The following is a 23,193-nucleotide window of genomic DNA, read 5'->3' as shown; positions in this document are numbered from 1 at the left end:
CAAAAAACCCCCCATTGCTTCTGGCGCTGGTCCTGGAAGATTGGGACTCCCTCTCTGCCTCTCCCGATGAGCAGCCGCGTAAGAAAGACAAGCAGGGCGGAAAAGCCTTCATAGACGAGGCGAAAAGAGACGATCGGCGGTGCCCAAACCCCAGAAGGGAGATCTATGTATCGCCCCCCCCCCAAGTTCAAGTTATGGGATGGGGGCGACCCGAGCTGCAGGGAAGTTAGATGTAGCAGGGCTGGTCGGATCTCTCCGCCCGCTGCCTCCTTCCCCTTGTTCCGCGATGGAAAGTCTTTGTGAGCCGGCGAGGTCTTAGAGATGTGGAGAGGGGGGGCGCATCGCCTCCACACACCCCCTTAGATCACCCATAGCGAGACCCATTCCTCGAAAGACAAAAACCCCATCGGATCATCTCCTAGTTGGAAGGGAGAAATGACTCAAAGGCAAGGGTGGTCGCGATGAACTGGTCCCAATTTCAAGCGCCCCCCCGCCCGTCTCCAAAGAGGCGCGCGTCTCTTCCCGCCGGGAGCTGGGGGACTCGGCTGCTACTCTCCTTGCAGCCCCGGGCAATGCCTCTCCATGGAGTCTGTCCCGCTAAAAATGCTCTTTTTCTCCCGGAGTGGGGGTTTGGGGGGCAGTTTTGGCGGGCGCGTAATTTCATGGGCTTTAGCATGGAAGGGAGTTTGCAGTTTAGGAAGGGTGGGGAGAGTTTGGCGGGGCTGGATCGGGGAGGTGGGCGTGAGATCAGGCTCCTCTCCCCGCTCCCCGCCCCACCAGTTCCCTGTGCGGACGGGGAACGATTCCCGACGAGGCTCTTATTGCGCGTTGCGCGCCCGAGGATGCTCTAAAATATGGAGGCGCCTCTCTTCCCTCCCGCTAATTAAAACATCTCACTGTATGTGTGTTGCTGTTTTGTTTTTTTTGCAGAGCAGCCCCCGCCTCTCCCCGCGGAAAATAAGCGGCTCCACCTGTTCCCCGTGCGCGTGGATGCCCCCGTCCCGCGAGGGATTCCCTGGACTGAGGTGCTTCCAAATCAGGAACTTCTGTTGCTGCTGCTGCTACCTGCCTGGTCGCTTGCCTTAAACGCCCCCTGCTGGAATCTCCTGCCGCAGCGCCATCATGGCCACCCGGTGACCTCTGTGCCCCTGTCCCCAGCCAGCCCGCCAAGCTCCCCTCTGGCCTGCCAGCGGAGACGGTTTTAGGGTAGCGCAACTGTTTCGGCTGCACCGCAACCATGCCGTAGAACGAAGCACAGAGGCGGGAGTGGATTTTAGCATCGCACAGGGCGCCCCTTAACTTTGAGAGCCCAACATCCGCTGCCGCGAAGATGGAGAAGACGTACTCTCTGACGGCGCACTACGACGAGTTCCAGGAGGTGAGGTATGTCAGCAAGTACAGCAGCAGCGGCACCCTGCCCAACGGGTTCAACCTCCAGCTGGGCGCTACGGTGCCCAAGAAGCCTCGCTGCGGCCTTCCCCGCTGGAGCCGGCGCGAGATCTGCCTCCTCTCGGGCCTGGTCTTTGCAGCGGGGCTCTGCATTATCCTCGGCTGCATCCTGGTTCTGAAATACGTGGCCCTCGAATACGACGCCTACTGCCTCAAGGGATGCCAGGAGCGCAAAGCCCTGGTTAAGGTGTCGCGCTTCGTCGCCAGCAACATTGACCACACCATTGACCCCTGCAAGGACTTCTACTCCTTCGCCTGCGGCGGCTGGCTGCGGCGGCACGCCATCCCTGAGGACAAGCTCATCTACGGCATCATCGCCGCCATCGGAGAGCAGAACGAGGAGAAGCTGCGGCGCCTGCTGCTGAGGCCCATCCGAAGGCCCTACCAGGCCTCGGCCGAGCGGAAGGTCAAGGAATTCTTCCGCTCCTGCCTGGACATGGCGGAGATCGACCAGCAGGGCGCCCGGCCCATGCTGGACGTCCTGGAGGACTGCGGCGGCTGGGACATGGCCGCCGCCACGGCCAGGCAGGCGCGATGGGACTTCAACGAGCTCCTGTACAAGACGCAGGGAGTCTACAGCACGGCCGTCTTCTTCTCCCTCACGGTCAACTTGGACGACAAGAACTCCTCGCGCTACGTTATCCGGGTAAGTGGGACCCCGCTGTTGGTGGGAAATGAGACTGAGTGGGGGCAGACTTGGGTCATCTTTGGTATCCTGGCCCCCTCAGCCAGGCCAACATTTGGTGCCCCCAAATGGATCTTCTCAGTGGTGGATCTTCTCAATGTGGCTCAGCGGCCTGTGCAGGGGAATGGCCCTAAATTCAACACTGGGCTGAGCCTTTTGGTCTAAGCTGGATCATAGAATGATAGAACTGCAGAGTTGGAAGGGACCACGTGTGTCATCTAGTCCAACCTCCTGCAATGCAGGAATATTTTGCCCAACGTGGGGCTCAAACCCACAACCCTGAGATCAAGAGTCTCGTGTTCAACCAACTGAGCTGAGGAGGGGCCATGGGATGCTGTTTCGTACCAGAATTGGACCGCTGGTCCTTCTGTCTCAGCGGTGTTCCAGGGTGTGCCCGGAGCCATTTACATGTGCGGCTTTGTCAACCCCTAGTGGCCGAATCTGGTTCACTGCCTCTGATGCATGCGTGGTACATGTTTTCATGTGGGCTTGTTCCTTTTGCAACCTCACATGTGTCCCGTCCCCGCCCCCCGCCTTTGTGCATGCATTACTGGGCACTTTTGTTGTCTTTGCTGCGAGAGGTGCACTTTTGCTGCACAAGTGCACTTTTGGGATTCATTGCTATTCTTTTATCCGCTTCGTAGCCGCGCATTTTCAGTGGAAACATCAGATCGCAGGGAGGAGGGTGGGGAGGGACTCAGGCGCATAATTCAACTATTATTATATGCACTTACAGCCGTATTGCACCTCATCTTCCAAGAGTTAACAAAAGGAAGACGTCCCTTTCATAGTGTTCATTATCCGCTCCCTCTGTCATACATATTCAGCGAGGCTGAAGTCAGACAATCGTTTCTGAGGCAGCCAAAAGTGGCTCGCGAGAGGATGTGCTTCCTCTGGCAAGGCACACCCACACACCAATTTCTTCTGCCCCGCTCTCAGCTCTAGACAAATGGGTTTCTGCAGCAATACAGACACCTGCTAAGCCTGTTGAGCATAAGAGAGACTGGGGTAAGTTGCTGCAGGAAGATTTCCATGCTACCTTGTGGAAGGAGTGTACCTTCCTGGCAGGACATCTGCTTGGAGTGCAGAAGGTCCCAGGTTCAATCCCCAACAGCATCTCTAGGTAGGGTTGGGTTGAAAGTCTTCCTGTCCGAAACCCTGAAAAGTTGGACAGCTGCTGCCAGTCATTGTAGAGGAACCAGTGGGCTGACTCAGTATCGTAAGGAAGCTTCTGATGTCTGTACGAAAAGGAACGACAACAAAAAGCCTGTCTTCAGCTTAAGGGTTGCCATATTCCTGCTTTGGACTAGATGACTCTTCGAACGCTACAATTCTATGTTTCTGTACCAGCAATTCCCCAGATTCTGTCGTTTTCAGGTACAGGCAGTTTGTGCCATTTGGCAACCGATGGTTTTTCTAGCCATTCAGAGATACTAAACTGTCCCCACCTCCTCATGAAAACCAAGTAAGAGATTAATAAAAGCACCTGGATTTGATTTCAGGCGACACTCCCTCCCCGAGACCCTTTATCTTACAGCACCTGATGTGTGCTATTGTTATCATTCCAATTTATCTCCTGTCCTTCTTAACAAAGCAGTTCAGGGTAGCAAATGAATTCATTGCAATGATAATGCAAAACTCTTATCTCTCAGCCTTTGTTCCAAAAGCCTGTGGAAAGGGAATCAGGCAAGCGACCTTGCAGGGGTGTTGTGAAAATGAAGCAGGCACAGAATCATAGAACTGTAGAGTTGGAAGGGACCACGAGGGTCATCTAGTCCAACCCTCTGAAACGCAGGACTCTTTTGCCTAACATGGGCCCTGAACCCACAACCTTGAGATTAAGAGTCTCATGCTCTACCAACTGAGCAATGAATGCAATGTGTATGGGCTAAAGGTCAGTCATAGAAGCATGTAGGACACTACACACACACATACACACACACAGTGCTTGTGCGTGCATATATATATATATATATATATATATATATATATATATATATATACCATAATTTAAATGCCACCTGCTGCTACACAAGCCACTGGGCAGTTTGCAGCAGACAAATGGGATTTCAAAAATCCATGAAATAATGCAGCCCTGAAAAACATTTAATAAATCACAAAAGGGCAGTTCCTAATAGTGGCAGCGGCCACCAGGTCTCTCCTCCTCCTCCGAGTGCCTGCCAAAACAGATGCATCAGAACCAGTCGACTAAAACTTCTTCTTCTTTGACCATCCCTTGTAGCCGAGTAAGATTGCCTTCCATAAACACGGTTTTAACAATGAGTCCGTAAGTGACTGTGGAGGCCAATTCTGGATCCACACGTCCTTCCACAGTAGGGACATTGGTTTCCGGGTGGGAGTTGATCGTGGTGTGGATTTGCCAAGCATACTTTCCTCTTAGCACGTTTCTCTCTTGCATTCTAAGTTTGAGTGTCTTCAAAGTCCATGACACCTTTGGTAAAGGCTGTTCTCCAACTGGAGCGCTCACAGGCCAGTGTTTCCCAGTTGTCAGTGTTTATACTACATTTTTAAAGATTTGCCTTGAGACCGTCTTTAAACCTCTTTTGTTGACCACCAGCATTACGCTTTCCATTTTTAAGTTCGGAATAGAATAGTTGCTTTGGAAGACGATCATCAGGCATCTGCATAACATGACCAGTCCAACAAAGTTGATGTTGAAGAATCATTGCTTCAACACTGGTGATCTTTGCTTCTTCCAGTACACTGATATTAGTTCCCCTGTCTTCCCAAGTGATGTGTAATTTTTTTTGGAGACACCATTGATGGAATCTTTTGAGGAGTTGGAGATGGCGTTTATAAGTGGTCCATGTTTTCACAGGCATACAGTAAGGCTGGAAGTACAATAGCTTTGTAAACAAGCATTTTGATTTCCCTGCGAATGTCCCGGTCCTCAAACACTCTGCACTTCAATCGGGAGAAAGCTGCACTCGCAGAGCTCAGGCGATGCTGGATTTCGGCATCAATGTTGGTGCTTGTGGAAAGATAACTGCCTAGGTAGGAGACGTGAGGTAGGGTCAGAGGCACCTCAGTTCCACTTATGAGGAGCCAGCACTGAAAAGACCCTTTCCTAGGCTCACAGCACCCGTGTTCTTCATCCAGGCTAGGCACCCTCAAGGCCTCATCTCCTGATCTTCGGGTGCAAGCAGGTCAGTAAGAGTCACAGAGCTCCCCTGCCATTGGTTATCCATCTATCAGGGTGGTACTTTCATAGAAGAGAGAACATCAAGATGCATGTGCGGCAATCACGTAAAGCTCATGGGTTGCAGAGTGTGTGTGTGTGTTGTGTGATGCATGTCCTGTCCTTCAGACTTGACAGAATTACCTGCATGGGGGTTATAGGGACAGAGGTGAAATTCAGTTCCTATCCCCTTTTGAAGAGAATCCACTTCATCCATATACCATCGAGCTGTAGCACAGCCATTCTTCAAATTCCGCACTTCTCTCCAAATTTTGTCATGCAGTTCTCCAAGCAAATAATATGCACAAAGCTACACATATTAGGAGAATGTGGGGTTTTTTGGTTTGTTTTTTTAAAATGCATACATTTGCGGAAGTAATATTCAAAAATGCTTTCATATTAAAGAAGATTGCTTGCAAAAAAATTGCATATGTTGGACAAATTGCATAGAAAAAGGTAGTACACTAAAATGCTGGCAGTTTTCTGCGAGGGCTTCAATAAAGTAAAATAAAATGTAAAATCCGGAAATGTGGAGAACTGGACTTTTAAGCTTGGAAAAAAATGAGAAACAAGTCGAAACAAAAAATGGACTGCCCTGTGCACTCCTTTTGGGTTAAGGGCATATTTGCACTGGAACCATCTGTGTACTGCCTGTGTACTTTGCTCGAAACAGTTACCTCTGTCCATGTTCAAATTAACCTCACAACAATGAACGGTTCACGTGAATTCTGGCAACCAGCTCTTTCTCTCCTAAATGTACAATAACTTCGGTGGAGGGAGCCTAGTGGAATGGAGAGGGGTGCATCAGAACGGGGGTGGGCACCTCCTGCTCCCAGTTCCATCTCTGAAAGACGAGGCGGATCCTGCATTGCCGCCATCTTGCAGTGGGATGAGGTGGGCAAGTTAGGCAAGGCTCTGGTCAAACGTAGTTTGTGGGGTTCACCCTAGGGGTGCTTGTGCAGGAGAAGCTCTGTGTAGGCGAGCCTTATCTTAATCCTTGACCAGATGGCAAAAGAAACAAGGGTGAAGTGGATGTGGTCCTCTGCATTGCAACTTCCACCAGCAGTTGCCCATGCTGATGGCTAGGAGTTCTCCGGCCAGGCTCTCCCTCCACGGCCAGAGGCAGAATGTGCCTCTGAATACCAGCTGCCAGGAAACACAGGTGAGGAGAGGACTGCCATGCCCAGGTCTTGCTTGCAGGAAACCTGGGACGTCTGGCTGGCCACTGCAAGAAGCCTTCAACATTTTGGGTGCGTATCAGTTTAGAAAAGAGTCAAGGAAGCAGGGACGCGACAGAGCTGCTTGATAACGATGCTCAGCATGGAGAAAGTGGAGACAGGGATGGTTTCTCTCTCACAATACTCTAGAACATCCAGAACAGTGAACCTGAACAGTGGAAGATTCAGGACCGGCAAAAGGAAGAACTTCTTTACACGGCGCAAAGTTAAACGATGGAATGCACTTCTACAAGACACAGGGATAGCAACCACCAACTTGGGTGGCTTTTAACGGGGATTGGAGGGTTATAAGGCCACCAGAGGCTATGAGGCGTGAAATGAGGTTCTCCCTCCACTCTCAGAGGTAGCACACTGGGAACCGCAAGTGGGCTGTTGCATTCTGGCCCTGCTTGCGGTTCCCATGGAGGCCTCTGCCTGGCCACTGTGAGGATGCTGGACTAGATGGGACACTGGTCTGATCCAGCAGCCGAGCTCTTTTTTAGGTTCTTATGAGCTGGACTCCAACATCATCATCGTGATGTCAGGTGATGGGCAAGTGGGCGGCCTCATCCAACCCCTCAAATGTGGCCAGCAGGGGGAAAGTGGCTGCAGTCTCCCACAGCTCTTGCCCTGTACAAATGGACGTAAGATTATGCAATTGGCTTTGATTGCAGAGAAGACAAGTGAGTGGGTCAGCCAATATGGACGGAAAACCAGAGGGTGACATTTATTCCATAGTCTTTCACTCTGGTAAGAAAGAAGTTGCTTTGTGTACGTGCCACTCTTTCCCTGGCCAAAGTTTTCCCAACAATTATTGAAGATCTGGAGGGAATTTGCCATCGTGCTATTAAGATTGTTCCATCACTGCAAGTATTTCTGCTTGCTGGACAGAACCATTTCCCTTCTTCTCCCCATTGCACTGTTTCTGGGGCACAGGAGCCAGTTCCTAAGGGCCAAGGTCCCTCCCCCCCCATAAAATATTTGAGGGGACCAGGGACCCCAAAGTTGATGGGCAGTGCCATTTAACTGGTGTGTGTACGCAACCTGTCTTGTGATCAGTTATGTGGGGCAGAGCTTACCTGCCCCCCATATTTTATTCACATTGGCACCCCTCTTGTGGGGGGTTCTTCCAGCCCCCCGGAGCAGAATAGTGGGAGGGTTTTTTAAAAAGGGCTGTCAATTTTTTCAAATGATTATTGAGCTCCTGGCAATATTGTGAGGCTATATTGTCAGGATGGGACGTGGGTGGCGCTGTGGGTTAAACCACAGAGCCTAGGGCTTGCCGATCAGAAGGTCGGCAGTTCAAATCCCCGCAACGGGGTGAGCTCCCGTTGCTTGGTCCCTGCTCCTGCCCACCTAGCAGTTCAAAAGCACTTCAAAGTGCAAGTAGATAAATAGGTACCACTCCGGCGGGAAGGTAAACAGTGTTTCCGTGCGCTGCTCTGGTTTGCCAGAAGCGGCTTAGTCCTGCTGGCTACATGACCTGGAAGCTGTACGCCGGCTCCCTCAGCCAGTAAAGCGAGATGAGCGCCGCAACCCCAGAGTCATCTGCGACTGGACCTAATGGTCAGGGGTCCCTTTACCTTTACCATATTGTCAGGAAGACAAGATATGCCTCCCTACCCTCCCCCAAAATTTACATTCGCAGCAGTAATCAAGAAATCACCTTACAGTATCTACCACAGGAGAACACTCCAATTTAAGAAAAGGAGGTTTCAGATTTGTAATTGATGCATCACAATCAGCGGCTGGGTCGATGCTTTCCCGCGGCAATTAGCGACGTGTATTTGCAAATGAGGAACCTGACTTTGGGTTACTTTCCAGGCAGAACGGCAAATCTGAGCAAGCCATCAGTTAATTGGGAGGCGAGTTTGCAACACAGAAACTCCTTCTTGTCTTGATTTGACTGCAGCCCAGACTGGCGTCTTTCTTTGCAGATGTGTTTTGCCATTTGCCATTGATGAAATAGTAGTGAGTTAGTGCCGGATTTGTACTAGGCTGTCCACAACACAACGTTCCGCTTTAGTAGTTGTTCTGCAGTGCTTCCCCAGTGTTGCCGTATTGTTGTGTCTTGGTTGGGGTGGGGGCACTCTTGCGCTACAGAGCGATAAGAGCGGGCCAACGAAAGCACACTCTGCAATACAAAAAAAATTCCTTCCAGTAGCACCTTAAAGACCAACTAAGTTAGTTCTTGGTATGAGCTTTCGTGTGCATGCACACTTCTTCAGATACACTGAAACAGAAGTCACCAGACCCTTCTATATAGTGAGAAGGTGGGGAGGGGTATTACTCAGAAGGGTGGTGGGAATGGGTGATTGGCAGATAGCTGTGATGAGCCTGTTGACGACTCTTAACGACTGCAATAGGTCTTACAGGAAAAAGCAAGGGGTGAGAAGGTGAAAAATGGCTTTGTCATGTATAATGAGATAAGAATCCAATGTCTTTGTTCAGACCAGGTCTCTCCATGGTTTTAAGATTGGTAATAAGTTGCAATTCAGCAGCTTCTCTTTCCAGTGTATTTCTGAAATTCCTTTGTAGTAAAACAGCTACTTTGAGATCTTGTATAGAATGTCCTGGGAGATTGAAGTGTTCTCCTACTGGTTTCTCTGTCTTGTGATTCCTGATGTCAGATTTGTCACTGCAATGTTTGCAGTGCGGAGGATCACAGGATTTCAGCAGGAATTTGCAGGGTATGCAGTGGTTGGAAAGGAAGCAGAGTGTCTGTCCTTGAACAGGTGTGAACAGTATTGAGGGTTCAAACCAATTGCATATCACAGGCTCTCTTCCATCCTGGATGCAAATCATCATGGATGCACAATAAGGAGGATGTCTGAAGAGGCACAGCAGCCCCCTCAATGCAGAAAGAGTTTTTGCACATTTTTTGCTTTTTAACTGTAGAGCTTGAATCTGGGGGCTTTTTCTGCAGGTGGTGTGCTTGCTCTGCCACCAGCTCTTTGATCCCCTCTCATAGCTTTTGTAGATTTTAAAAAGTTTTTGGAAGATGGGACATGCTAGGAGAAGTCGATGGATGTTGGAAGATTCAGGCCAGATAAAAGAAAGGAGCTTTTTCACACATTGCAGTGTTACGCTGTGGAACTCACTCCCACAAGAAGCAGAGACAGAACACTTTTGCAGGAGCAGGAGCACTTTTGGCTCACGACCTGAGCCAGAACAGGAAGGTGCTATCCTGCCCCTGCCAAAGCCTCTCTTAACCTGGGTCATTGGCAAACCAGCCCTGTACTATTTTGCCTGTGTTCTCTTATTGCCTCTCATTTTCCCGACGGGGCGTGTGAGCTTTTAAAAGCTCCGCAATGGGCAAATTATAGGGAGGTGGGTAGGAAATGGGTTGTGGCTAGAAAGCTGCCGACCAGGGCCACGTCGTGAGGATGCGGGAACGTGCGCTCATCGTTTCTCTTGCCTGTGAAGCTCCCCAAGGAAAAGGCCTCAGAGCCAGGACCAGGAGGAAGGGAGTGCATTTTCAGAAAAGTGAAATAAATGAAACGAACAATTTCAAAGCCTGGCTAACGAAGGCTGCGCTAATCGATAGCTCGGAAAGGCCAAGACTGTAGGCATGACGGCCAGGGACCTCCTCTTCTGCCAGCCCCTCTCCTCCCCAACCCCCAAGAACCCAGCCGGTTTTCAAGTGCAAAGCTGGTGAGCGATGCAAAGAGCACACATTTAATGCACAGTTTGTTCCATTACCCCAGCAATTTGTTCCCCTGGTGAAGTGGCTGGCATATTTCTTTCTTTATTTCTGTGTGTGTGTTTTGACATTTGCCACGCGGACAAGGAGACCGCCGTCTGGCCTTCCGGCCCGTTGCCCAAGCACGGCTTAGCGAGGAAAATGCGGGAGCCACAGCCGGCTCGCTCACCAGCCGCCAGCACTAACAACTGCCTGCTTGGGCCCGCGAGGTGCTGCCGGGTGTGCGGCGCCAGGGCCCTCATTTGCATGGCGGAGGCGCTTCTTTTATGCCCAAATTAACGGGGCTTCGGCGGGAGGGGAAACTTCGCCAGGCAATTTCCCTCCCCGTAATTGCAGTGTTTAGCAAAAGCAGCACACCAGGCAATTTTCCAGACTAGCGGTGGATTCGCAAAGGCAGGAGGAGGAGGAGAGGGAGGGAGGGAGCCTCCATGTATGTGCTCAGGAGGACAGCAACAAAAGGACTCTCCTGATGCAGGGGGGCTGTTGCTCAGTGGGTAGAGCACTTGCCTTGCATGCAGAAGGTCCTGGGAATGGTTCCATTCTGGGTAGGGCTTGCAAAAAGACTCCCTGGGGAGTTGCTGCCAGCCAGTGTAAACAGTACTGAGGTATAGAACCATAGTACTGTAGATTCTAAAATGTTATCTAACAGCCTGCCCCCACCCCAATGCAGGAATTGCAGCTAAAGCATCCCTGACAGATGGTCATCCAACCTCTGCTTAAAAATCTCCAAGGAAGGAGAGTCCATCACCTCCGAAGGGAGTCCATCCCACTGTTGAACGGCTCTTGCTCTCTGAAAGTTCTTCCTGATGTTTAGTCTGAAGGCTGTGACAGTGGCGTAGCGTGGGGGGTGCAGGGGGGGCCGGCCGCACCGGGCGCAACATCTGGGGGTTAGGGTTAGGGGGCACAAATCCACGAGTTAGGGGGTGCAAATTACTTGCCTTGCCCCGGGTGCTGACAACCCATGCTACGCCACTGGGCTGTGACCAGGAGACTTGGGTGTGCCTGATCGTTCTGCTTCCCAGGTGCCCACTGTGAACGGGCAGCTACTTCAAATGCCACCCCTGCCACCACGTCCTCCCTCCTTAGGGTGCTTCACCTGTACGCCAGGCTTGGGCTGGGCAGCAGCCTTCAAACAAAAGTTTGTCCTCGGTACCATAGGGCCCCTCTGCCTGGGCGCACTTCCCAGGAGGGGATCGCAAGAGGGAGAATTATTCCGCACCTCACCCCACCTGCCAATCTTCTCATGGAAATGGCTCCCTGCCCAAGGCAGTTAACAGCCGCTGCCACTCAATTAAGGAAATCTTAAGCCAACAAGTTTTAATTGATTAGACTGTGGTTACAGGATTTTTTTCAATGAATCTGGGGAGACTTTTTTTTTTTTTAAGCTGAGTAGCAACAGGGAGTCAGTAATGGGGATGGTGAGGCAAAAGACCCTGGGCCCAGGCACACATGCATATTGTAAAAAGGTGCAAAGCCCTTCTTTCGCACCCTGTGAAACATAAATGCACAGTTTTTTAAAAAACTGGGCAACGGCGTGCTGCCTGCCCATGACTCCCAAGCCTTCCCTGATCTCCTGCCCCCTTCCCCCTTTGTTTTGACAGATCAGGGGAGGCTTGGGAGTCATGGGCAGGCGACCGTTGCCCAGTTTTTAAAAAACTGTGCAGGGTGCAAAAGAAGGGCTTTGCACCTTGCCTGGCAGAGAAACTGCGTGCCTTGCGCCCCTCCTGGGCAACGGCCGCCCACCTGCGACTCCTGAGCCTCCCCCGATCTGTCAAATAAAGGGGGCAGGAGATCTGTCCCGCCGGACATCCCCGGTTCACCTTCGTCAGTGGCAGCGAGCAGCGAGCAGCTCCTGACGCCAGCCAGAGCCCACTGCGCTACCAGGCTGGCTCTGGGCTGCTGAGGCTGCCGCTGCCATGTTTCCCGGGGACAGATCTGCAAATCTGGGGACTGTCCCCGGGAACATCAGGTAACCCTAGATTAGACGGCGACATTTGCATGCGACCGTAGCTGTAGTTTTGGAGGGGAATGCTTCCTTTGGTTCCAAATGGGGCAGGCGCATTTTGGAAGAGGCTTCTCCCGCTGTGTGAGACAGGGCAAGGCAGCTTCTCAGATGGAGCCCACGATTAGCATGTGGGTTACTTACTTATTTATTTTAATTAACCTGATCAATTAACCTGATCAATCAGGAGTCTTGCCGTTGGAGGCACTGTGCCTCTGAATATACCAGTTGCTGGGAATCACCACCAACTTTTGCGGCTATAAAAGAGGATTAGATAAATTCATAGACAACAATGGTCCATGTCCTGTTTCTGCTGTCAAAGGCAGTGGGGCCTCTGAGTATCGTTTGCTGGGAATCACAGGTGCAGAGAGTCAGTGCCGAGCTCAGGTCCTGCTTTCAGGCTCCACACATGGCATCTTGTTGGTCACTGAGAGATGCTGTGCTAGATGGGCCGCTGGCCTGATCCTGCAGCCTCTTCTTACATTCTTATGAGTGAACATCTTCTAAGCTGGCTGAAGCTGCTGGTGGCTGTTGTCAGGCTGGTGGAGATTGTTTTGAACCCAAGAAGTAGCTTGAACTGCTTGCTAAATCAAAGACAACAGAAAAGGTCTGTTCTACCATCATACAAATCCCCTTTCTTGTCATGTCAACCCACTGTTGAGGTCCTTCCCTGATCCTCAACAACAACAACAATTTTATTATTTATACTCCACCCACGGCCGCTCTGGGCGGCTTACAACATATATAAAAAATTGTAAAACATCAGACATTAAAAATTTCCCAATACAGGGCTGCCTTCAAATGTCTTCTAAAAGTAAGGTAGATGTTTATCTCATTGACATCTGACGGGAAGGCGTTCCACAGGGTTGGTGCCACTACCAAGAAGGCCCCCTGCCTGGTTCTCTGTGGTTTCACTTCTCACAGTGAGGGAACCGCCAGAAGGCCCTCAGAGCTGGACCTCAGTGTCCGTTCTGGACAATGGGAGTGGAGAAACTCCTTCAGGTCTACTGGGCCGAGGCTGTTTGGGGCTTTAAAGGTCAACACCAACACTTTGGATTGTGCTAAGAAACGTACTGGGATCCAATGTAGGTCTTTTAAGGCTGGTGTTATGTGGCCTCTACCTTGTGGGACATCTTAGGGAGAAGAAAAGGCTAAGGAGTACTACCCTATGCAAATCCAGAGTGGTTGGATGGCGTCTTGTACGCCTCCTGCCGGCAACTCCTGCTGCAAAGCTGGTGCCAAATGTCTTGCTCTGATTTCCTTCAGGCCACATCAGGGAGGCCAAGAGGCGGGTCCTGTCCTCGGGGCATCCCAGGACCTCCAGACACACTGCCCAGACTTGCACCCTGGTGAAGTCACTTTGTCACTGCTAATACAGCAAAAAAACAAGACGGGAGGCAGCAATTACGAGTTGCCGCCCTCTGCAGCCACAGCAGGCGTTGTGATTCTTCAGAGGTTTGGCTTCACCTCTGCAGGCATACTCCATTGTCTCTCGAGACAGACAGAGCCCACAAACTCTCCGGAGGAGTAGCAGCCGCCAAGCTGGTGTCCTCCGGATATTGTTGGACTACAACTTCCATCATTCTGGACCGCTGGTCATGCTGGATGGTGCTGATGGGAGTTGGAGTCATCTGCAGGGCAACAGGTTCCCCAGTTGCAGAACTGTCCACAGCCATCTATGCACTGCAGCCCTCTGGCACCTCCCAGGTGGGAGGAGGATGGACGTATAAGGGATGCACAACGTCTTGCCCAGTGGCTTTGGTGGGACTGTGGCACATCTGCCCATGGATGTGCAGACAAGCCCCAAGTGATGGGAAATGTGTATGTGCAAACGGGGAGAGGCTGTGTCCTGGGACAGCTCTGCGCCTGCGGGGCTTTTTGCCTGGATTGTTTGCATTAATGTGCGGGAGGAGAAGCGGAGGGCCGCCTGCCCCCAAATGGCCATAAATCTAAAGATTTACGGGGCCGGCAAGTGGGGTTGTTCTTTGCTTCCGCTCCGCGTCCCTTGAGCACGTGTCAACATGTTATACTGCTCTGTGCCACCCAACCAAGGGGGACTGAAATTGGGTTTACAGGAGAGCTGGATTTCTCTTGGATTTATTGCCCATCTCAGGATTTTTAAAACGTTCCTTAAATCACGGCGCTTATGATAAAAGCCTCTGGAGTAGAGCAGCTCAGTGCGTGTGTGAATGCAGGCGTGGCTGGGGGCATATGTTGGCCAGCCTACAATTTCACCCATTAAGGGATCTTAAGAGATTGAACCACAGAACTGTCTAGTTGGAAGGGACCCCGAGGGTCATCTAGTCCAACCCTCTGCAATGCAGGTTTTGCAGCTAAGGAATTCCTGACAGATAAGGCCATCCAACCTCTGCTTAACAACGTCCGATGAGGGAGAATCACCACCACCCAGAGCAGGAGAAAGCAAGCTTGCTCCATCTTCCACGAGACAGCCTTTAAGATATTTGAAGACAGCTACCATATCACAGAAGGGACGCGGGTGGCGCTGTGGGTTAAACCACAGAGCCTAGGACTTGCCGATCTGAAGGTTGGCAGTTCGAATCCCTGCGACAGGGTGAGCTCCCGTTGTTCGCTCCCTGCTCCTGCCAACCTAGCAGTTCGAAAGCACGTCAAAGTGCAAGTAGATAAATAGGTACTGCTCCGGCAGGAAGGTAAACAGCGTTTCCGTGCACTGCTCTGGTTCTCCAGAAGCAGCTTAGTCATGCTGGTCACATGACCCGGAAGCTGTACGCCGGCTCCCTCGGCCAATAAAGCGAGATGAGCGCCGCAACCCCAGAGTCGGCCACAACTGGACCTAATGGTCAGGGGTCCCTTTACCTTTACCTTTATCATATCACAGATTGAGTTGCTGGTCCTGTTCTGCAGGGTGACGCTAAATGACCCCACTCTTTCGGCTGGCCCATTCAATCCAGAATCCTGTTCCCTGCAGAAGCCAATGCAGCCAACATCAGCCGGGTACCAAAGGCTTTGGTCAGAGTGTTAGATAAGGATGGGGATACCCAAGTTCAAATACTCAGATCACTGGGTGTAACTTTGGGTGTCTCCCCCTCTCCTTACCCTTGTTTTGACTTTTCGTGTTTGCTGCCCTGAGCTCTTTGGGGAGGAAGTGTGAAATATAAATTTAGTAAATGAAAGAATGAAGTGATAAGCTCCTTTGCCTTTAACGGCAGCACAACCAACAGGCATTCAGCAAGGAAGCCGTTCCCTCGCACGGAGATGAGTGCTGGGGAATCTTCTTCACCCCAGGCTTCTGTTAAATGCACAGGAGCTGGAGCAGTTTAAATAAGCTGGCAATCCAGGAAATAGGTCTGAGCTTTGCAAGAGGTTGAAGCAAATAACTCCAGCTTTAAACAGATTAGGCTTTGCTTGCGTCTCTGTTGCATTGTCCCTATGAGGTGTCACGCGCTGACAGACTGACACGGGCAAACACTGCCTCTGTCAAGACACCTTTTTCCAAATCTCTCCTCCGAAGGCTTTTGAGTGAGCTTCCCGGCTGTCTGGATCCGAGCGCCTCTGCAGTCACACAGCCAGCGAGATCCATCATCGTTGCTGTTAGATGATGGTTTCTCAGCTTTGCTTGAAACGGCATAATAGCCTTATGTCAAGATTAATTGACTCCAATTCACAGGACAGGAAAAAGGAGAGTCCTTTGTTAGAGACGATAATGGACAGACACACGGCTTCGCTGTGTTTCATGGGTTGCTTTTACTGGACAGGGCATTGAATTGCTTAAGCTGGGAGATGTGACCAACTATTACAGCCTGACAGTGTGGCAGGAGTGTTAAGAGACTGAGCTGTAAATGGGAAGGTGCCTGATTTGAATTCTCCCTCTGGCATGGACTCTCAAGGCAGCCTTAGAGCAGACTTTCATTCTCCCCTCCCCTAGTCTGCAATATGATGCTCACCTACCTTATAGGGATGGAGTAAGGATTTCAGCAAGATGATGTATGCAAAAAAACTATTGATACATGCAGTGCTGTGCTGGTTAGGGCTGTTGGGAGCTCTAGTCCAAAACAGCTGGTGAGCTTCTGCAGGTTGGAGAATCACAGAATTCCAGAGTTGGAAGGGACCATGAGGGTCATTGAGTCCAACCCCCTGCAATGCACGAAGCTTTTAAACAAAGTGGGGCCCAATCCCGTAACCCTGAGATTAAGAGTCTTATGCTGTACCAATTCAGCTAAGAAGCCTGCTCTATCTTCCTATATACATAGAAATGTAAGGCTGTCATCACGCAGGGTTCATTGGAGGATTTGTAGTGCCATGTTACAATCCTGGAATTTGGGGCTGGCAAGGGGACAAGCGAACCTGGCTGTTGCATGGGGTGGGGAGGGGACGTTTTAGGGGGTGTATTGCTGGGTGATTGGTGAGCAGAGGGAAGTCATGCCAGGGAGAAAGTCTATAGAAAAAAGTTTCCCCCCAGCTTTCAGAACACCACAACCTGTGGACATCAGTGAAGCTGAATGCTGGAAGATTCACGACAGATTAAAGAAAGTACATCTTTGTGTAGCGCATAAACTGTGGGATTCAATCTCGCAGAAGGCAGTGATGACCAATGGGTCATGGGCCTGGTCAAGCATTAGGAGAAATATTTTAAGTACAAAAAAGTGTTCACTCTTGCTGTGACTTTTCCCTTCCCCTCCTTGCAACTGAGATAGAATTTCTTAATCACTGTGAACCCAGATAATTTCAAACAGTGATAATTCAAAGAGCCCTGCATGGGGAACCCTCTCTAATTTAATTTCTCATTTGAGATTAAACAATTGGGGGGAGGGGTCAGCCCCTGTCAGGTATCTGTACCCTCTTTCGCTTTGCAGGGATCCTCCATCACTCTCTGCCTCTCTCCCTCACCTGTGTCCCCTTTGTCCTCTCCAGGCTGGACGCCTCTTTGTCCTGATTGCTCCCTGTCTCTGTAGCATTCCTGGCTTAATCACGGCCTCGTAGAATAATATTGGTTCTCTCCCCTCCATAGCTTTTTACATTTTGAACGGGATCCAAGTCGGAGCTTGCAGGCTCATTTCCTACCCGGCGATGTCAGCCGCGCTCGTGCCTCTGACCTTGCACCGAGAATTCAACGTGGGCCTGAGAATCAAACCATCCATTACATGCAGGCAGCTGTCAGGGTTATGACAGCCATATGCTGAAGCGGGGAGCACTTCTCCCAACCCTTCCCACTGGGTAACGCTACCAGCCTGGCAAGAGAAAGGCTGCTGTAGTTGTGTGGGTCACGCAGGAAAAGGGGAGGTCCTACCAAGAAGCAGTAGAAGGTTGGCCTGCAAAACAACAACAACCCATGCAGGGGTTGTCAACGTGGTGCCCACAGGATGGGCAGTATACCTTCCAGTACCTGCTAGGGTACCTGTGAAAGGTCTCCATATTCTTTCAGAAACCTGCAGGCTTGCTTTTCCTGCTCAGATCCTGGCTCAGCCTCTCCTTCCTTAGCACTCTGCTTCAGAAATGCATTGCAGGATGCCAGGATCAGATACTTAGCCCCCTGCCATTCTGAGCAGAGGAGAGGCGCCCAAAGTTTCTTTCTATGAGTGACATGGGGCCTTTCCTCCCCCCTCAGAATGAGGGGAGCCTTGCGCACGCTGTTTGGCGGTCCTGTCCCTTGCTCTGTTCTTTTAGACTTAGGCCCTGGGTTGCCACCTTTGTTCTCAAGTTTATTAAATTTGTGAGGTCCATGCCTTTACACAAAATACCATAAAACATTATTAAAAGATAAACAATAAAATTATAAAAATAAGCTAAAATTCAAGCCTTGCTGTCCCAGCAAGGAAACTACCCAAAAAAACCCCCCACCATTCAAGAAAGAAGATACAGCAACAGGTTAGGAGAGCAATGGGAGGGACCTCCCCTTTTCATCCAGGAACCATACTCTAGTTTTCATAGCCTTCACCACAAAGACCGCTACCACGTGAGAAATCCGTGGATCAGCGTCCACCAGTAAAAACTTTACTTGGTCCTCAGAGTTGACTATTGATTTGGGAATGGTTTGTAACATCGCATCCCTGAAGGCCGAATAGATGGGACAATACAACATGTAATGTGTGAGATCCTCTTTGGTTCTCATATGACAAGGACATATACGCTGCTCTACTGGGATTTTTGCATATCTGCCTGACAGATAGGCCGTAGGAATGGTTTGAAAACGGGCCATGGTGAAAGCTCTCCGAAGGGTGGGATTGGTGATATTCGCCAAGTAATTGGCGCAGGTTTTGACTGTTTTCAGTCGGGGAAACCAGTGGGAGGACCCTGGGTTCTGTATTTTTGTGATATCTAACAGAGCGTCTCTCTCCAGGATCCATTCCCGAACTTTGTCCGGGCTCCACAGTTTGAGGATATTAAACTCCGGAAGGGTGTATCTAACCAGGATCTCAGATAGGTTTTGACGCCAAGTGGTGTTCTTTTGAAGAGATACAACACCTTTGTTCTAGCAAAATACAGGGCAGGACGGAGGGGGCGGGGGTGGGCGATTCCCCCCCCTACACCTGGTGCCGAAATGACTTCAAAGCATCCATTGCAATCTATTGCAGCCTAACCGGATGATCCCTCTGCAATTTGTCACACACACAAATTTCTAAATCTGCCTGCTACCCAGAACTTAAACACATGACCTGACACGCACATGCAGTACTGTGCGACAATACATGCGGGCCAAAAAATAAGTAAGGGGGGGGGATATTCTGCTGAGGGGACAAGCTTTGTTCCACATGCTAAATTTCTGACAGAAAAATAAAATATTAGGGGGCAGGAGGAGGGCAAGACTTGTGGAGAGCTACTGAGAATCAGAGAATCGCAGAATTGGAAGGGACCACAAGGGTCATCTAGTCCAACCCTCTCAATGCAGGAATCGCAACAAAAGCATCCAGGACAGATGGTCACCCGACTTCTGCTTTAAAACCTCCAAGGAAGGAAAATCCACAACCTCCCGTTCCTCTGTCAAACAGCTCTTACTGACAGAAATTTCTTCCTGATGTTTAGTTGGAATGTCCTTTGTTCTAACTTGAAGCCATTGGTTCGAGTCCTACCTGCCAGAGCAGGAAAAAAGAAGCTTTCTCCATCTTTCCTGGGACAGCCTTTCAGATATTTGGCTCTCATATCTCCTCTCTTCTTCTTTTTTAATAAAATTTTTATTAAGATTTTTGCATTACAAAAAATAAAAGAAGAAAAAAGAAAAAATACAGAATAAAAATTGTTAAAAACAATCAATCTTTCCATCACATTATTTTTCATTTACTTGTTTCTCGGACCTCCTCATACCTCCCTTTTTTGTATTCCAATTCAATTTATTAGCTCAGCAGTTTCTTTTTCTCTTTATACTACCCAAACCTTTATTCTTAAATTATTACAATCTTGAATTTTTACTTATATAAACCCATTTTTTCATATTCTTTTAACCCATTACAGCTAGAAACCACTTAATTTCAATCCAACATTATTCTAAAATTCATTAATTTTGCAGTGTCTCTGTAAATAGTCTTTAAATTTCTTCCAGTCCTCTTCCACTGACTCTTCTCCCTGATCTCGGATCCTGCCGGTCATTTCCACCAATTCCATGTAATCCATCACCTTCATCTGCCATTCTTCCAAAGTGGGTAGATCTTGTGTCTTCCAGTAATATCTCCTCTCAGTCTCCTGTTGTCCAGGCTAAACATACCCAGCTCCTTCAACCGTTCCTCATCAGGCTTGGCTTCTCCCCCACCCTCCTCTCTCAAATATCATGTAGATAATAACCATGTTCAGAATTGGGGCTTCTGGGCTACACTGACACAAAACCGCTTGTTTCTAGAGTCTCGGAACCTGTTGCTCTCTGAGGGATGGAGTCCAGCGCTCCCAGGCTGCACCTCTGTGGATGGGGGCCTTAACACAGCTAGAGCTCTCAGAGAACTGGAAGCGACGACACAAAAGCCTTGCCCTTCCAGCTCGACGATTCTATGGTTCTGTGACGTGGCCCAAATTACAGTAATGATAATGATAATAATAATAATAATAATAATAATAATAATAATAATAATAATTTATACCCCACCCTCCCCAGCCAAGACCAGTCTCAGGGCAGCTAACGCCAGGTATAAAACAATTGATTAAAATGCAACTTAAAAACAAGATTAAAATTTAACATTAAAATGCAGCCTCATTTCAGTGGAAACTCAAATCAAAAACTTTTTGGGGATGAAAACGTCAAATCTTCACCAAGGCCAACTATCCAGACTATCCCTACATGGGCCAGAAAAAAAGCCAAGGAAATCCCCAAATAGGAGTTCCATCACAGAAGGAGAAAGGAGAAAGGATAGAGGGGGAGGGGATCAAGTTGATTCCAAGCCGAAAGCCAGGCGGAACAACTCTGTCTTACAGGCCCAGCGGAAAGAAATCAGATCCTGCAGAGCTCTGGTCTCATGAGACAGAGTGTTCCACCAGGTTGGAGCCAGTGTTGAAAAGGCCCTGGCTCTGGTTGAAGCTAATCTGACTTCCTTAGGGCCCGGGACCTCTAGGGTGTTGCTATTTATGGACCTTAAGGTCCCCCGTGGGGCATACCGGGAGAGGCGATCCCGTAGGTACGAGGGTCCTAGGCCGTGAAGGTCATGCAAGCACAATCACCGCATACCCTACAACATTTCTCTGATGAAAATAGGGACATCTCGTTCTGTAATAACTTTACTAATTTACCCATCTGACTGGGTTGCTCCAGCCACTCTGAGCGACTTCCAACACATATAAAAACATAATACACTCACACCTTGGGTCCCAAATGCCTTGGTACTCAGACATTTTGGCTCCAAACCCAGAAGTGAATGTTCCGGTTTGCGAACGTTCTTTGGAACCCGAACGTCCAACGGGTCTTCCGCGGCTTCCGATTGGCTGCAGGAGCTTCCAGAAGTCACGCTTTGGTTTCCAAACATTTTGGAAGTCGAACGGACTTCGGGAACAGATTCCGTTCGACTTCCAAGGTACGACTGTAAAACAATAAACATTTTTAAAAAACGTTCCCTAAGCAGGGCTGCCTTCAGATAACTGCATACCCTCCAACATTTCTCCAGTGAAAATAGGAACACGCTAAGGAAAACCAGGATGCTTTGGGATCAAATCAGAAACCGGGACGGCTCCTGTAAATCTAGGTTTGTCCCTGGAAAACACGGACACTTGGCAGGTCTCTCACCGCCAACCCTCCAGAGAGACCCAGGACCCGTCTCAGTCCCCAGGACCTCATTTCCCAGAGCTCAAAGCAAGTGAGGCCAACAAAGTGATCTGAATAAATCAATTATTTCAGGGCATCTGACTGGTCTTGTGATTGATTCTTCCTGGCAACAAGCTGCCGCCACCATTAGCTGATTGTTTCTTGAGAGGGGAGGCTTTTGTCTGAATAGCATCCCGTGGTGGGGAAGAAGGATTTGAAGGTGGGGAGGGAGGAGGGGGCTCAGTGGGGCTTGTCAGCTGGCAAGGAATATTGGGCTTGAGATCCCCACCAGTTCCTTTGTGTGCAGGCGAACACATCCGCCTTTCGAGTTCCTTACTCGAGGGAAAGACTTCCTGGTCTAGGTGTTCCTCAGAATAGAATACAGTGGTACCTCAGGTTAAGTACTTAATGCGTTCCAGAGGTCCGTTCCTAATGTGAAACTGTTCTTAACCTGAAGCACCACTTTAGCTAATGGGGCCTCCCACTGATGCCGCACCGCCGGAACACGATTTCTGTTCTCATCCTGAAGCAAAGTTCTTAACCTGAGGTATTATTTCTGGGTTAGCAGAGTGCGTAACCTGAAGCGTATGTAACCTGAAGCGTATGAAACCCGAGGTACCACTGTAAGTGTGTTTATTGCCCTGACGGGTGTTTACTGTGGACTTGGTGCAGCATGCAAGTTTTCCCACAGCATCCACACAACAGGATCCTCATCAAAATGTCTTCCCATTTCAGTTTCCCATTTAAATCCAGATGTACCATTTCAATGGACAAATCTGGCATTAAAAATACAAACAAGAATTTGGGGTGGCATTCTCATCAGGATGATGTCCTGTGGCTATTGCAAAAAAAAAAAAGAAGCATTGCATTCACTTCCACAATAAACTTAACATATGGAACCCTTCTAAATTGTGAAACAATAATATAATGTCAGCCATGAATATTTGAAAAAAAGACAGAGTTAAAAAAAAAAAGATGTAGCCTCTGAGCTTGAACAGAGTGCTTTCCCCTATGCATTAAGTAGGCTGCTTAGATATAATTTTGCTTAAGTGGTATATACATCTTTCTAAATAATTTTTTATAAAATAGTTGTAACTTCCTCATGTGCAAAACTATTTGACCATAGATTTTTACAGCATATTCAAAAAACTGGTAGCCTCCGAACATTTGCAGAGTGCCGTTTCCCTGTGCATTGATGAGATGCAACCTGCTACGCCTTTAAAAACTGGCAAGGGTGCTAGGCATTTGAAGCAAAACACACACACAAAGAAATGGTAAACCCTGAGCATGTGCAGAGTGCCTTCTCCTACACAATGATGAGATGCTCCCCACCCCTGTGCAAACCATACCACCATCTATTGTACTGTCCAAAAACTCAGCAGCCAGATCCTGTAATCCATTTTCCCACCAGATTATTAAGAATCTCGTCTGCCTGTGATCATTAAGTCTCATTTCTCACAGTCATTATTTGAGCCCTCGAGAGGATAAAGTAGGGCATGGACAGGAGCACATTTAAATCTGGGATTTGGGCGCAGGCTGGACAAGGGGCTTAGACCCCAGCACCTCTCCTTTCAGAAACTAAGCATCAGCGGCCAGCCATCTCTGCATCTCTCAAGAAGCACCTCCCGCAACCAGCAGAGAAGGAGCCAGAGGCTGGAGAACAGGAAATGAAAATATCTTGGAGAGGAAAGAGGGCAAAGGGCACAGAGATGAGTGGGAAAGGCACCTAGATATGCTAAAATTGG

General features: G+C 49.4%; 1 protein-coding gene across 1 annotated transcript in view; it reads left to right on the top strand.

The window, feature by feature from the left end:
• Positions 1-23,193, top strand: part of ECEL1 (endothelin converting enzyme like 1) — a 49,571-nt gene that overhangs the window by 781 nt on the left and 25,597 nt on the right. The window contains exon 2 of the mRNA XM_081911453.1: positions 931-2,095. Coding sequence (XP_081767579.1) covers positions 1,331-2,095 — 765 coding nt within the window. The 5' untranslated portion in view covers positions 931-1,330. The remainder of the gene's footprint in view (positions 1-930; positions 2,096-23,193) is intronic.

The sequence above is a fragment of the Podarcis melisellensis genome, assembly GCF_964234715.1.
Source record: "Podarcis melisellensis genome assembly, chromosome: 5".
Lineage (NCBI taxonomy): Eukaryota > Metazoa > Chordata > Lepidosauria > Squamata > Lacertidae > Podarcis > Podarcis melisellensis.
The sequence above is the reverse complement of the archived record's forward strand: the minus strand, read 5'-3'. Positions and strand labels throughout refer to the sequence as shown.